The sequence below is a fragment of the Coregonus clupeaformis genome, chromosome 12, assembly GCF_020615455.1.
Source record: "Coregonus clupeaformis isolate EN_2021a chromosome 12, ASM2061545v1, whole genome shotgun sequence".
Lineage (NCBI taxonomy): Eukaryota > Metazoa > Chordata > Actinopteri > Salmoniformes > Salmonidae > Coregonus > Coregonus clupeaformis.
The window spans coordinates 691768-708157 of record NC_059203.1 but is presented as its reverse complement, the minus strand read 5'-3'; the positions used below and the strand labels follow the sequence as shown (position 1 = coordinate 708157).

The following is a 16390-nucleotide window of genomic DNA, read 5'->3' as shown; positions in this document are numbered from 1 at the left end:
TAGTATGCAGTATCCACGCCTATTTATATCTTGTTGGGCAGTATGCAGTATCCACGCCTATTTATATCTTGTTGGGCAGTATGCAGTATCCACGCCTATTTATATCTTGTTGGGTAGTATGCAGTATCCACGCCTATTTATATCTTGTTGGGCAGTATGCAGTATCCATGCCTATTTATATCTTGTTGGGCAGTATGCAGTATCCATGCCTATTTATATCTTGTTGGGCAGTATGCAGTATCCACGCCTATTTATATCTTGTTGGGCAGTATGCAGTATCCATGCCTATTTATATCTTGTTGGGTAGTATGCAGTATCCACGCCTATTTATATCTTGTTGGGCAGTATGCAGTATCCATGCCTATTTATATCTTGTTGGGCAGTATGCAGTATCCACGCCTATTTATATCTTGTTGGGCAGTATGCAGTATCCACGCCTATTTATATCTTGTTGGGCAGTATGCAGTATCCACGCCTATTTATATCTTGTTGGGTTGTATGCAGTATCCACGCCTATTTATATATTGTTGGGTAGTATGCAGTATCCACGCCTATTTATATCTTGTTGGGCAGTATGCAGTATCCACGCCTATTTATAACTTGTTGGGCAGTATGCAGTATCCACGCCTATTTATATCTTGTTGGATTGTATGCAGTATCCACGCCTATTTATATCTTGTTGGGTTGTATGCAGTATCCACGCCTATTTATATCTTGTTGGGCAGTATGCAGTATCCACGCCTATTTATATATTGTTGGGTAGTATGCAGTATCCACGCCTATTTATATCTTGTTGGGCAGTATGCAGTATCCACGCCTATTTATATCTTGTTGAGCAGTATGCAGTATCCACGCCTATTTATATATTGTTGGGTTGTATGCAGTATCCACGCCTATTTATATCTTGTTGGTTTGTATGCAGTATCCACGCCTATTTATATATTGTTGGGCAGTATGCAGTATCCACGCCTATTTATATCTTGTTGGGTAGTATGCAGTATCCACGCCTATTTATATCTTGTTGGGTTGTATGCAGTATCCACGCCTATTTATATATTGTTGGGTAGTATGCAGTATCCACGCCTATTTATATATTGTTGGGCAGTATGCAGTATCCACGCCTATTTATATCTTGTTGGGCAGTATGCAGTATCCATGCCTATTTATATCTTGTTGGGCAGTATGCAGTATCCACGCCTATTTATATCTTGTTGGGCAGTATGCAGTATCCATGCCTATTTATATCTTGTTGGGTAGTATGCAGTATCCACGCCTATTTATATCTTGTTGGGCAGTATGCAGTATCCATGCCTATTTATATCTTGTTGGGCAGTATGCAGTATCCACGCCTATTTATATCTTGTTGGGCAGTATGCAGTATCCACGCCTATTTATATCTTGTTGGGCAGTATGCAGTATCCACGCCTATTTATATCTTGTTGGGTTGTATGCAGTATCCACGCCTATTTATATATTGTTGGGTAGTATGCAGTATCCACGCCTATTTATATCTTGTTGGGCAGTATGCAGTATCCACGCCTATTTATAACTTGTTGGGCAGTATGCAGTATCCACGCCTATTTATATCTTGTTGGGTTGTATGCAGTATCCACGCCTATTTATATCTTGTTGGGTTGTATGCAGTATCCACGCCTATTTATATCTTGTTGGGCAGTATGCAGTATCCACGCCTATTTATATATTGTTGGGTAGTATGCAGTATCCACGCCTATTTATATCTTGTTGGGCAGTATGCAGTATCCACGCCTATTTATATCTTGTTGAGCAGTATGCAGTATCCACGCCTATTTATATATTGTTGGGTTGTATGCAGTATCCACGCCTATTTATATCTTGTTGGTTTGTATGCAGTATCCACGCCTATTTATATATTGTTGGGCAGTATGCAGTATCCACGCCTATTTATATCTTGTTGGGTAGTATGCAGTATCCACGCCTATTTATATCTTGTTGGGTTGTATGCAGTATCCACGCCTATTTATATATTGTTGGGTAGTATGCAGTATCCACGCCTATTTATATATTGTTGGGCAGTATGCAGTATCCACGCCTATTTATATCTTGTTGGGTAGTATGCAGTATCCACGCCTATTTATATCTTGTTGGGTTGTATGCAGTATCCACGCCTATTTATATCTTGTTGGGTTATATGCAGTATCCACGCCTATTTATATATTGTTGGGCAGTATGCAGTATCCACGCCTATTTATATCTTGTTGGGTTGTATGCAGTATCCACGCCTATTTATATTTTGTTGGGCTGTATGTAGAATCCGGGTCTATTTATATATCTTGTTGGGCTGTATGCAGTATCCACGCCTATTGGAGTCTGTATATCTTGTTAATGCAGTATCCACACCTATTGGAGCCTGTATATCTTGTTAATGCAGTATCCACACCTTTTAGAGCCTGTATATCTTGTTAATGCAGTATCCACACCTTTTAGAGCCTGTATATCTTGTTAATGCATTATCCACACCTATTAGAGCCTGTATATCTTGTTAATGCAGTATCCACACTTATTAGAGCCTGTATATCTTGTTAATGCAGTATCCACATCTTTTTAGAGCCTGTATATCTTGTTAATGCAGTATCCACACCTATTAGAGCCTGTATATCTTGTTAATGCAGTATTCACACTTATTAGAGCCTGTATATCTTGTTAATGCAGTATCCACACCTATTAGAGCCTGTATATCTTGTTAATGCTTTTTAAAAATTTTAACATTTACGTCATTTAGCAGACGCTCTTATCCAGAGCGACTTACAAATTGGTGCATTCACCTTATAGCCAGTGGGATAACCACTTTACAATATATATATTTTTTATTTTGGTGGGTGGGGTAAGGGGGGGTAGAAGGATTACTTTATCCTATCCCAGGTATTCCTTAAAGTGGTGGGGTTTCAAGTGTCTCCGGAAGGTGGTGAGTGACTCCGCTGTCCTGGCGTCGTGAGGGAGCTTGTTCCACCATTGGGGTGCCAGAGCAGGGAACAGTTTTGACTGGGCTGAGCGGGAACTGTGCTTCCGCAGAGGTAGGGGGACCAGCAGGCCAGAGGTGGATGAACGCAATGCCCTCGTTTGGGTGTAGGGACTGATCAGAGCCTGAAGGTACGGAGGTGCCGTTCCCCTCACAGCTCCGTAGGCAAGCACCATGGTTTTGTAGCAGATGCGAGCTTCAACTGGAAGCCAGTGGAGTGTGCGGAGGAGCGGGGTGATGTGAGAGAACTTGGGAAGGTTGAACACCAGACGGGCTGCGGCATTCTGGATGAGTTGTAGGGGTTTAATGGCACAGGCAGGGAGCCCAGCCAACAGCGAGTTGCAGTAATCCAGACGGGAGATGACAAGTGCCTGGATTAGGACCTGTGCCGCTTCCTGTGTAAGGCAGGGTCGTACTCTCCGAATGTTGTAGAGCATGAACCTACAGGATCGGGTCACAGCCTTGATGTTAGCGGAGAACGACAGGGTGTTGTCCAGGGTCACGCCAAGGCTCTTCGCACTCTGGGAGGAGGACACAACGGAGTTGTCAACCGTGATGGCGAGATCATGGAACGGGCAGTCCTTCCCCGAGAGGAAGAGCAGCTCCGTCTTGCCGAGGTTCAGCTTGAGGTGGTGATCCGTCATCCACACTGATATGTCTGCCAGACATGCAGAGATGTGATTCGCCACCTGGTTATCAGAAGGGGGAAAGGAGAAGATTAGTTGTGTGTCGTCTGCGTAGCAATGATAGGAGAGGCCATGTGAGGATATGACAGAGCCAAGTGACTTGGTGTATAGCGAGAATAGGAGAGGGCCTAGAACTGAGCCCTGGGGGACACCAGTGGTGAGAGCACGTGGTGCGGAGACAGATTCTCGCCATGCGAGACCGGTCAGGTAGGACGCAATCCAAGAGTGAGCCGCGCCGGAGATCCCCAGCTCGGAGAGGGTGGAGAGGAGGATCTGATGGTTCACAGTATCAAAGGCAGCAGACAGGTCTAGAAGGACAAGAGCAGAGGAGAGAGAGTTAGCTTTAGCAGTGCGGAGAGCCTCCGTGACACAGAGAAGAGCAGTCTCAGTTGAATGACCAGTCTTGAAACCTGACTGGTTTGGATCAAGAAGTTCATTCTGAGAGAGATAGCAAGTGAGTTGGCTAAAGACGGCACGCTCAAGAGTTTTGGAGAGAAAAGAAAGAAGGGATACTGGTCTGTAGTTGTTGACATCAGAGGGATCGAGTGTTGTTGTTTTTTTAGACGGGGTGCAACTCTCGCTCTCTTGAAGACTGAAGGGACATAGCCAGCGGTCAAGGATGAGTTGATGAGCGAGGTGAGGTAAGGGAGAAGGTCACCGGAGATGGTCTGGAGAAGAGAGGAGGGGATAGGGTCAAACGGGCAGGTTGTTGGGTGGCCGGCCGTCACAAGTCGCAAGATTTTATCTGGAGGGAGAGGGGAGAAAGAAGTCAAAGCATAGGGTAGGGCAGTGTGAGCAGGACCAGCAGTGTCATTTGACTTAACAAACAAGGATCGGATGTCGTCAACCTTCTTTTCAAAATGGTTGACGAAGTCATCCACAGAGAGGGAGGAGGGGGAGGAGGATTCAGCAGGGAGGAGAAGGTGGCAAAGAGCTTCCTAGGGTTAGAGGCAGATGCTTGGAATTTAGAGTGGTAGAAAGTGGCTTTAGCAGCAGAAACAGATGAAGAAAATGTAGAGAGGAGGGAGTGAAAAGATACCAGGTCCGCAGGGAGTCTAGTTTTCCTCCATTTCCGCTCGGCTGCCCAGAGCCCTGTTCTGTGAGCTCATCAAGCCACGGAGCAGGAGGGGAGGACCAAGCCGGCCGGGAGGATAGGGGACATAGAGAGTCAAAGGATGCAGAAAGGGAGGAGAGGAGGGTTGAGGAGGCAGAATCAGGAGATTGGAGGGAGAAGGATTGAGCAGAGGGAAGAGATGATAGGATGGAAGAGGAGAGAGTAGCGGGAGAGAGAGTGCGAATGTTGCGACGGCGCATTACCATCTGAGTAGGGGCAGAGTGAGTAGTGTTGGAGGAGAGCGACAGAGAAAAGGATACAAAGTAGTGGTCGGAGACATGGAGGGGAGTTGCAGTGAGATTAGTAGAAGAACAGCATCTAGTAAAGATGAGGTCAAGCGTATTGCCTGCCTTGTGAGTAGGGGGGGACGGTGAGAGGGTGAGGTCAAAAGAGGAGAGGAGTGGAAAGAAGGAGGCAGAGAGAAATGAGTCAAAGGTAGACGTAGGGAGGTTGAAGTCGCCCAGAACTGTGAGGGGTGAGCCATCCTCAGGAAAGGAACTTATCAAGGCGTCAAGCTCATTGATGAACTCTCCAAGGGAACCTGGAGGGCGATAAATGACAAGGATGTTAAGCTTGAATGGGCTAGTGACTGTGACAGCATGTAATTCAAATGAGGAGATAGACAGATGGGTCAAGGTAAAAAGAGAGAATGTCCACTTGGGAGAGATGAGGATTCCTGTGCCACCACCCCGCTGACCAGATGCTCTCGGGGTATGCGAGAACACATGGTCAGACGAGGAGAGAGCAGTAGGAGTAGCGGTGTTTTCAGTGATAATCCATGTTTCCGTCAGCGCCAAGAAGTCGAGGGACTGGAGGGTAGCATAGGCTGAGATGAACTCTGCCTTGTTGGCAGCAGAACGGCAGTTCCAGAGGCTGCCTGAGACCTGGAACTCCACGTGGGTGGTGCGTGCAGGGACCGCCAGGTTAGAGAGGCAGCAGCCACACGGTGTGAGGCGTTTGTATAGCCTGTGCGGAGAGGAGAGAACAGGGATAGACAGAGGCATAGTTTACAGGCTACAGAAAATGGCTACAATAATGCGAAGGAGATCGGAATGAAATGAACTAAACATCTGGGAAAGGAGAGAGCGGGGCCTCCCTCACTTACGTTTCACTGAAACACCCAAATAGAACTCTCCCAACTTCCACCTCAGAAACTGTAATTGTTGTAAACTACAGCGGTTCAATGTTTTCTAGGAATAGACTAACAATTGATGCACTCTATAAAATATGAAAGATGCACCTTAATGAAAAGGTACAAAGCAGCAAGGGAAGGATCGAGGCCCTTTCTCCTGAGAATCAATTATTTGGAAGATGTTCTTTCGTTTCATATTCTGCTATTCATAATGCAGTCAGCTTTGCATCTCTGAGGTCCATAAATATTTACTAGTCCTTGAAATTGACTGTGATCAGGGATTCAAATGCAAAGGTAGAGGTCAACACGGTGGTAAAACGCTTCCACACAATTCAATCCACAGTGGAGAGTTTGGGCCAATTCCATTTCAAATAAATTAAAATAAAATGTATTTGTCACATACACATGGTTAGCAGATGTTATTGCGAGTGTAGCGAAATGCTTGTGCTTCTAGTTCTGACAGTGCAGTAATATCTAGCAAGTAATGTCTAACAGTTCCACAACAAATATCTAATACACACAAATCTAGGTAAAGGAATGGAATAAGAATATATATATATATGGATGAGCAATGTCATTGTCAGAGCGGCATAAGCTAAGATGCAATAGATAGTATAGAATACAGTATATACATATGATATGGGTAATGCAAGATATGTTAACATTATTACGATAGTATAGAATACAGTATAGACATATGAGACGAGTAATGCAAGATATGTAAACATTATTAAAGTGGCCAGTGATTTTCAAGCCTGCATGTAGGCAGCAGCCTCTCTGTGCTAGTGATGGCTGTTTAACAGTCTGATGACTTGAGATAGAAGCTGTTTTTCAGTCTCTCGGTTCAGGGAATGAATTAAAATTCAGTTCATGGTTTGAAGATATTGACAATTGTTTTTAAATATGATTTGAGTTGAATACATTCATTGACTGCCCTGGTATATTCCCCATTACTCCAATTTATTTTATTTTTTTTTTATTTTTTTTTAACCTTTATTTAACTAGGCAAGTCAGTTAAGAACAAATTCTTATTTACAATGACGGCCTACACTGGCCAAACCCGGACGACACTGGGCCAATTGTGCGCCGCCCTATGGGACTCCCAATCACGGCCGGTTGTGATACAGCCTGGGGTCTGTAGTGACGCCTCAAGCACTGAGATGCAGTGCCTTAGACCGCTGCGCCACTCGGGAGCCCAATATGGTACAGTACTGTGTATATACTGTATGCAACGCTGTCATAAAAGCAAAGGGTGGCTACTTTGAAGAATCTCAAATATAAAATATATTTTGATTTGTTTAACACTTTTTTGGTTACTACATGATTCCATATGTGTTATTTCATAGTTTTGATGTCTTCACTATTATTCTACAATGTAGAAAATAGTAAAAATAAAGAAAAACCCTTGAATGACTAGGTGTTCTAAAACTTTGGACAGATAGTGTACATCCTATTCAGTGTTTGAAATGTATTATAGTGGGGATTCCTGCCTCATATATCCTTTCTATCTTTCCAATACACTGTACCTCTGGAGCACAGGAGGTTGGTGGCACCTTCATTGGGGATAATGGGCTCATGGTAATGACTGGAGCGGAATAAATCAAATGCATGGTTTCCATGTGTATGATGTCTTTCCATTTGCTCCGTTCCGGCCATTATTATGAGCCGTCCTCCCCTCAGCAGCTCTGGAGTCACTCCTCATGCCCACTCTTTGGGTCGTCACTAGTTACCACAGCCAAAGAGTAATAAACCCCGCCTATTTCTACAGTTTCTCTTCTTAATATGATTTTAAACCTAACTTTAACCACACTGCTAACCTTATGCCTAACCCTTGAATTAAGACCAAAAAGCACATTTTTGTTTTCATACATTTTAAAGGTAAGGCCCATTTATACTTTGTGGCAGTGGTAACTAGTGGAAACCCTCTCTTTGCTCTCCCTGTCAGTATAATGCAAGTCCTGGGGGCGTTCCCGTCGCCTAGCGGCCCCGCCTCCCCCTGCAGCCTGCTGAACGAAGACACCCTGATCAAGTACTCCAGGCTGACCTCCACCAACCACAAGAACTTCCGATACTTTGTCCTGGACAACTCTGTCATCCTGGCCATGCTGGAGCAGCCGCTGGGCAATGAACAAAGTCAGTTATCCTCCACGTTATCAGTTATCCTCCACGTTATCAGTTATCCTCCACGTTATCAGTTATCCTCCACGTTATCAGTTATCCTCCACGTTATCAGTTATCCTCCACGTTATCAGTTATCCTCCACGTTATCAGTTATCCTCCACGTTATCAGTTATCCTCCACGTTATCAGTTATCCTCCACGTTATCGGTTATCCTCCACGTTATCGGTTATCCTCCATCAGTTATCCTCCACATGTTATCGGTTATCCTCCACATGTTATCAGTTATCCTCCATACGTTATCAGTTATCCTTCACATGGTATCAGTTATTCTCTCACGTTATCAGTCCTCAACATGTTTCGGTTATCCTCCACATGTTATCAGTTATCCTCCACATGGTATCAGTTATTCTCTCACGTTATCAGTCCTCAACATGTTCACTGATACCAGATTGATAGCTGATAAGAATAGTCCTGTGTCGTTTTCATTAGAGCAACGGAACTTTTTTCTAAACTTTTAGCAACATTAAACAAAGTCCGCTCTCCCGTGTTTCAGTCTGTCTTCTTCCGTTTAGTGCCTAATGAGAAATACCCTTTTGACCTGGTTTCCCTGTGTGTGTGTGTCTCAGCAGATTCCTGTCCGTCCGTGACCATGTTGATCAGGGGGATGTCTGGGAGACACGCCTGGACCATGCAGCTCTTCCATCAGCCCAGGGAGGCCCGCGCCAGCCACAAGGTAGCCCTTTAGATTCATTACGGTGATATCTTTCTATTAGTGTCCAGGTTTACATTGTGACATCTAACTTAACTAGCAACTCCATTGTTAAAAACCAGGTTTTTTCACATGGCTTTAATGAGACACTAGTAATGTCAAGTAATGCAATATTCTCATTCAAAATGAACAATGATTCATGATGTTGGTCCCAGACTTGTTTGGTGAAAACATGTCTGCGTCAGGGCATTGATATTCATCGTAGACCTTTAACAATGCTAAATTATCATATGTCAGTTCGGGTTTCATGTTGAGTCTTCCCATCATCGTAGACCTTTAACAATGCTAAATTATCATATGTCAGTTCGGTTTTCATGTTGAGTCTTCCCATCATCGTAGACCTTAAACAATGCTAAATTATCATATGTCAGTTCGGGTTTCATGTTGAGTCTTCCCATCATCGTAGACCTTTAACAATGCTAAATTATCATATGTCAGTTCGGGTTTCATGTTGAGTCTTCACATCATCGTAGACCTTTAACAATGCTAAATTATCATATGTCAGTTCGGGTTTCATGTTGAGTCTTCACATCATCGTAGACCTTTAACAATGCTAAATTATCATATGTCAGTTCGGGTTTCATGTTGAGTCTTCCCATCATCGTAGACCTTTAACAATGCTAAATTATCATATGTCAGTTCGGGTTTCATGTTGAGTCTTCCCATCATCGTAGACCTTTAACAATGCTAAATTATCATATGTCAGTTCGGGTTTCATGTTGAGTCTTCACATCATCGTAGACCTTTAACAATGCTAAATTATCATATGTCAGTTCGGGTTTCATGTTGAGTCTTCACATCATCGTAGACCTTTAACAATGCTAAATTATCATATCAGTTCGGGTTTCATGTTGAGTCTTCACATCATCGTAGACCTTTAACAATGCTAAATTATCATATGTCAGTTCGGGTTTCATGTTGAGTCTTCCCATCATCGTAGACCTTTAACAATGCTAAATTATCATATGTCAGTTCGGGTTTCATGTTGAGTCTTCCCATCATCGTAGACCTTTAACAATGCTAAATTATCATATGTCAGTTCGGGTTTCATGTTGAGTCTTCCCATCATCGTAGACCTTTAACAATGCTAAATTATCATATGTCAGTTCGGGTTTCATGTTGAGTCTTCCCATCATCGTAGACCTTTAACAATGCTAAATTATCATATGTCAGTTCGGGTTTCATGTTGAGTCTTCCCATCATCGTAGACCTTTAACAATGCTAAATTATCATATGTCAGTTCGGGTTTCATGTTGAGTCTTCCCATCATCGTAGACCTTTAGCATTGCTAAATGATCGTGTCAGCTCATGTTTTTTGTGGAGTCTTCCCAGCTTCTTTCTCAGGGGTCTGTGTCTCATAAGAAGTCCCTCTCTCTCTTTCTCTCCCTCCCTCCTCCCTCTCTCTCCATCTGTCACCCTCTGTCTTTCTCTCTCTCCATCTCCTTTTCTCCATCTCACTCTCTCTCTTTTTCATCTCTTTCTCTGTTCTCTCTGTAGCAGGTGTTTGTCCCAGAGAGCCGGCCCACTCCCAAAAATGACGTGGGGATCCGGTTCAACGTCAAACACAGACCCTTCCCTGAAGAAGTGGACAAAATTCCATTTGTGAAAGCGGACCTGAGCATTCCGGACCTGCACGATATCATAGATAAGGAGGTAGGCTAGCATCGGTTGTCTGTCCATATTAGAATCATTATGTCTCCATTGCCCTAATGAGGATTGTATTGCAGAGTAGAGGTAGTGTTCTCATCAGCCAGGGCCTGTATTTACAAAGCGCCTCAAAATAGGAGTGCTTATCTGGGATCAGGTCCCACTGTTATTTATTAATTAAAAAACGGATTCAAGGTCAGCTTAATGAATATGGCCCCAGATGGGACACTTTGTACAACAAGCACAACAAACAAAATCTAGGCTAACTTTAGATTTTAAATGTAGGCTAACTTTAGATTTTAAATGTAGGCTAACTTTAGATTTTAAATGTAGGCTAACTTTAGATTTTAAATGTAGGCTAACTTTAGATTTTAAATGTAGGCTAACTTTAGATTTTAAATGTAGGCTAACTTTAGATTTTAAATGTAGGCTAACTTTAGATTTTAAATCTAGGCTAACTTTAGATTTTAAATCTAGGCTAACTTTAGATTTTAAATCTAGGCTAACTTTAGATTTTAAATGTAGGCTAACTTTAGATTTTAAATCTAGACTAACTTTAGATTTTAAATGTAGGCTAACTTCAGATTTTGTCATTCTCTGTGAACTTGTCCACTTCAATGAATCTTTGTCTATCTGAAAATGATTTGTGGAATGCAATGTTTCTCAACTGACAGGCTGTGAGTGAGTTGTCCTCACACACAAACAGGACATGTTTCACCAATATCTATATTTAATGCTGGGAAAGAAAGGTTTTGATGTGAAAGAGTTGGTCATGTTTGGGAGCTAGGGATTGGGTTGTATTGGTTTTGTGAGAGTTTGAAGGCTTTGTGAAGGTTTGTTCATGTCGTGTGTGGGTGTTTTGGTGGTGGTGTTTTGAGGTTTTTTGATGAGGGGATTGGGTGTGTGTTTATGGGTGTGGTTTTGTGCGATTGGGTGGATGTATGTATGCAATGGGACTCGCCAGCACAACTCAAATACCTTTTTTTTTTTAAAACAAATTGTCCTGGGAATGATCTTGGGAGCAGTCTTCTTATATGGTCTGGCCTTCAACAATGACTACTACTATTTTATAATAAGATGGTGTTCAGAATGAACTACGCCACAGGTTCCCACTCCAGGCAGATAATATGCCCTTTGACACAGATATAGGATCAGTGCTTACCCTCTCCTAATCACCATTTTGAGAAGAAACTAATAAACAAAACAGAGAAAAGGGGCAACATCATCATCCTACACCCTCTCGCCCTCTCTCTCTGCCTCCCTCTCTCTCTCTGCCCCCCTCTCTCTCTCTGCCCCCTCCCTCTCTCTCTCTGCCCTCCTCCCTCTCTCTCTCTCTCTGCCCCCTCTCTCTCTCGCTCTCTCTCTCTCTGCCCTCTCTCTCTCTCTCTCTCTCTCTCTCTCTCTCTCTCTCTGCCCCCCTCTCTCTCTCTCTCTGCCCCCCCTCTCTCTCTGCCCCTCTCTCTCTCTCTCTGACCCCCCTCTCTCTGCCCTCTCTCTCTCTCTCTCTCTCTCTCTCTCTCTCTCTCTCTCTCTCTCTCTCTCTGCCCCCCCTCTCTCTCTCTCTCTGTGCCCCTCTCTCTCTCTCTCTGCGCCCCCTCTCTCTCTCTGCCCCCCCTCTCTCTCTCTGCCCCCCCTCTCTTTCTCTCTCTGCCCCCCCTCTCTTTCTCTCTCTGCCCCCCTCTCTCTCTCTCTCTCTCTGCCCCCCCTCTCTCTCTCTCTCTCTCTCTCTGCCCCCCTCTCTCTCTCTCTCTGCCCCCTCTCTCTCTCTCTGCCCCCTCTCTCTCTCTCTCTCTCTGCCCCCTCTCTCTCTCTACCCCTCTCTCTCTCTCTCTACCCCTCTCTCTCTCTCTCTCTTCCCCCTCTGTCTGTCTCTCTCTCTCTCTCTCTCTCTCTCTCTCTCTCTCTCTCTCTCTCTCTCTCTCTCTCTCTCTCTCTCTCTCTCTCTCTCTCTCTCTCTCTCTCTCTCTCTCTCTCTCTCTCTCTCTCTCTCTCTCTCTCTCTCGCTCTCTCTCTCTCTCGCTCTCTCTGCCCTCTCTCTCTCTCTCCCTCAGCTGGAGATGCAGCACACCAAGCTGTGGGGTGTGATGGCCAAGCAGATTGAGTATGAAACAACACTGGAGCATGGCAGCGAGGAGCGCTGGTGCAACAAGAGCTTCCCAGACCCGCTGACAGACTGCAAGCCCCCACCGCCCTCAGAAGAGTTCCAGACCGCCCGCCTTTTCCTGTCGCACTTTGGTTTCCTGTCGCTGGAGGCACTCAAGGTACGGGGGGAAGATGAGGGGTAGGAAAGGAGAGGGAGGAGTGGAGGAAACCAAGGGAGGGGAGAGAGGAGGAGAGGTAGGAGTGGAGGGGAACAAGGCGAGGGAGGGGAGAGAGGAGGAGGAGAGGGGAACAAGGTGAGGGAGGGGAGAGAGGAGGAGGAGAGTGGAACAAGGTGAGGGGAGAGGAGGAGGAGGAGGGAACAAGTTGAGGGAGGGGAGAGAGGAGGAGTGGAGGGGAACAAGGTGAGGGAGGGGAGAGAGGAGGAGTGGAGGGAACAAGGTGAGGGAGGGAAGAGAGGAGGTGGAGAGGGGAACAAGGTGAGGGAGGGGAGAGAGGAGGAGGAGAGGGGAACAAGATGAGGGAGGGGAGAGGAGGAGGAGAGGGGAACAAGGCGAGGGAGGGGAGAGAGGAGGAGGAGAGGGGAACAAGGTGAGGGAGGGGAGAGAGGAGGAGGAGAGGGGAACAAGGTGAGGGAGAGGAGAGGAGAGAGGAGGAGGAGAGGGGAACAAGGCGAGGGAGGGGAGAGAGGAGGAGGAGAGGGGAACAAGGTGAGTGAGGGGAGAGAGGAGGAGGAGAGGGGAACAAGGTGAGGGAGGGGAGAGGAGAGGAGGAGGAGAGGGGAACAAGGTGAGGGAGAGGAGAGGAGGAGGAGGAGGGAACAAGTTGAGGGAGGGGAGAGAGGAGGAGTGGAGGGGAACAAGGTGAGGGTGGAGAGAGGAGGAGTGGAGGGGAACAAGGTGAGGGTGGGGAGAGGAGGAGTGGAGGGGAACAAGGTGAGGGAGGGGAGAGGAGAGGAGGAGGAGAGGGGAACAAGGTGAGGGAGAGGAGAGGAGGAGGAGGAGGGAACAAGTTGAGGGAGGGGAGAGAGGAGGAGTGGAGGGGAACAAGGTGAGGGTGGGGAGAGGAGGAGTGGAGGGGAACAAGGTGAGGGAGGGAAGAGAGGAGGGGGATAGGGGAGCAAGGTGAGGGAGGGGAGAGAGGAGGAAGAGAGGAACAAGATGAGGGAGGGGAGAGGAGGAGGAGAGGGGAACAAGGTGAGTGAGGGGAGAGAGGAGGAGGAGAGGGGAACAAGGTGAGGGAGGGGAGAGAGGAGGAGTGGAGGGGAACAAGGTGAGGGAGAGGAGAGGAGAGAGGAGGAGGAGAGGGGAACAAGGCGAGGGAGGGGAGAGAGGAGGAGGAGAGGGGAACAAGGTGAGTGAGGGGAGAGAGGAGGAGGAGAGGGGAACAAGGTGAGGGAGGGGAGAGGAGAGGAGGAGGAGAGGGGAACAAGGTGAGGGAGAGGAGAGGAGGAGGAGGAGGGAACAAGTTGAGGGAGGGGAGAGAGGAGGAGTGGAGGGGAACAAGGTGAGGGTGGGGAGAGGAGGAGGAGAGGGGAACAAGGTGAGGGAGGGAAGAGAGGAGGGGGGATAGGGGAGCAAGGTGAGGGAGGGGAGAGAGGAGGAAGAGAGGAACAAGATGAGGGAGGGGAGAGGAGGAGGAGAGGGGAACAAGGTGAGTGAGGGGAGAGAGGAGGAGGAGAGGGGAACAAGGTGAGGGAGGGGAGAGAGGAGGAGTGGAGGGGAACAAGGTGAGGGAGAGGAGAGGAGAGAGGAGGAGGAGAGGGGAACAAGGCGAGGGAGGGGAGAGAGGAGGAGGAGAGGGGAACAAGGTGAGTGAGGGGAGAGAGGAGGAGGAGAGGGGAACAAGGTGAGGGAGGGGAGAGAGGAGGAGGAGAGGGGAACAAGGTGAGGGAGGGGAGAGGAGGAGGAGGAGGAGAGGGGAACAAGGTGAGGGAGGGGAGAGAGGAGGAGTGGAGGGGAACAAGGTGAGGGAGGGGAGAGAGGAGGAGGAGAGGGGAACAAGGTGAGGGAGGGGAGAGAGGAGGAGGAGAGGGGAACAAGGTGAGGAGAGGAGGAGTGGCGGGGAACAAGGTGAGGGAGGGGAGAGAGGAGGAGGAGAGGGGAACAAGGTGAGTGAGGGGAGAGAGGAGGAGTGGAGGGGAACAAGGTGAGGGAGAGGAGAGAAGAAGAGGAAAGAATGGGTCTGTTTTGAAGGGATTGAAACAGACAAGGTCCTTGACATGCATGTAGTGGAAACCCTTGCTTTCACCTGTCCAATCCTGTTAGATCAGTGACTACTTCAAGGAAGGAAAGAAGCATGTTGAAAGTTTCAACAGGAAAGCATGCAATCAACCCATGGCAAGATGTATTCAGTTAAAACCCTGTATTTGATGACATGGGTTATCACATGGTAGCAAAATATAGTCAAACTAATACAGCAGTTAAACTGGCCCTTAAATTGGCAGATTAAACCAGCCAATCACATTTCACTTTGTTTCCTGCCCTCCAGGAGCCCGGCAACAGTCGCCTACCTCCCCACCTGATTGCACTGGACTCTGGGTTGCCGGGCTTCTTTGATGACATGAGCTACCTGGACCTGCTGCCCTGTCGGCCCTGTGACACAGTCTTCCTCTTCTACATGAAGGCTGGCCAGAAGAGCAGCCAGGAGGTGAAGGGTTAACAGGGTTAAAGGGGAGGGCATCAACAGGGTTAAAGGGGAGGGCATCAACTGGGTTAAAGGAGAGGGCATCAACTGGGTTAAAGGGGAGGGCATCAACTGGGTTAAAGGGGAGGGCATCAACTGGGTTAAAGGGGAGGGCATCAACTGGGTTAAAGGGGAGGGCATCAACTGGGTTAAAGGGGGGGGCATCAACTGGGTTAAAGGGGAGGGCATCAACTGGGTTAAAGGGGGTGGGGGGGGCATCAACTGGGTTAAAGGGGAGGGCATCAACTGGGTTAAAGTGGGGGGGGCATCAACTGGGTTAAAGGGGGGGCATCAACTGGGTTAAAGTGGGGGGGGGCATCAACTGGGTTAAAGTGGGGGGGGGCATCAACTGGGTTAAAGTGGGGAGGGGGCATCAACACGGTTAAAGGGGTGGGCATCAACACGGTTAAAGGAGAGGGAATCAACACGGTTAAAGGAGAGGGAATCAACACGTTAAAGGGGCGGCCATCAACTGGGTTAAATGGGAGGCCATCAACTGGGTTAAAGGGGAGGGCATCAACATTGAAACAGGAAGTTACTATCTGAATTTAGCACTAAAATTAGTCTGAAGCAAAATGGTCCCTGATAAAATACCTGATATGGACTGGAGAATATTATCTGTTGGTTTTGCCAAGTGTGTAGACATATGAATATGTCAAGATGAGGGAAATGCTAATTTGTTTGCTGAGTTGGTTGTTTTTGTAAAGTGAAAAATAATTTCTGTCTCAGAGAAGAATACGCTTTTCTTTAACAGTTAAAAATAGTTTTGGACGATGTAAAATCATTTACAGACAAGGCTTGACCATTGATTTCTATTTTCACATCTCCTCAGTGATCTGTGTGTCTCCATCACTCTGTCCCATACCAGATCCTGAGGAACGTGGAGTCTAGCTCCAACGTGCAGCACCACTTCCTGGAGTTCCTGCTGTCGCTGGGCTGGCCCGTGGAGGTGGGGCAGCACCCGGGCTGGACGGGCAGTGTCTACACCAGCTGGTCCATCAACAACAACAACAGCAACAATAACAGAGACAGTAGCCCACCAGGTGGGAGGGAGGGAGACCCCATCCCCAAGGGCTTCTGTACTTTTTTCACATTATCGTACCGACCTGAATCTTGTTTTGTTTTTTTACAGCAGTAA

General features: G+C 46.8%; 1 protein-coding gene across 8 annotated transcripts in view; it reads left to right on the top strand.

The window, feature by feature from the left end:
- The window catches only part of LOC121577992 (ral GTPase-activating protein subunit beta-like), a 91195-nt gene that overhangs the window by 64393 nt on the left and 10412 nt on the right, over positions 1-16390 (top strand). For 4 of the 8 annotated variants that reach the window (XM_045223649.1, XM_045223655.1, XM_045223652.1 and 1 more), the window contains 6 exons: positions 7876-8063; positions 8678-8784; positions 10318-10473; positions 12519-12728; positions 15058-15216; positions 16121-16295. In XM_045223649.1, coding sequence (XP_045079584.1) covers positions 7876-8063; positions 8678-8784; positions 10318-10473; positions 12519-12728; positions 15058-15216; positions 16121-16295 — 995 coding nt within the window. The remainder of the gene's footprint in view (positions 1-7875; positions 8064-8677; positions 8785-10317; positions 10474-12518; positions 12729-15057; positions 15217-16120; positions 16296-16390) is intronic. The other 4 variants (XM_045223657.1, XM_045223656.1, XM_045223650.1 and 1 more) reach the window with 2 other exon arrangements.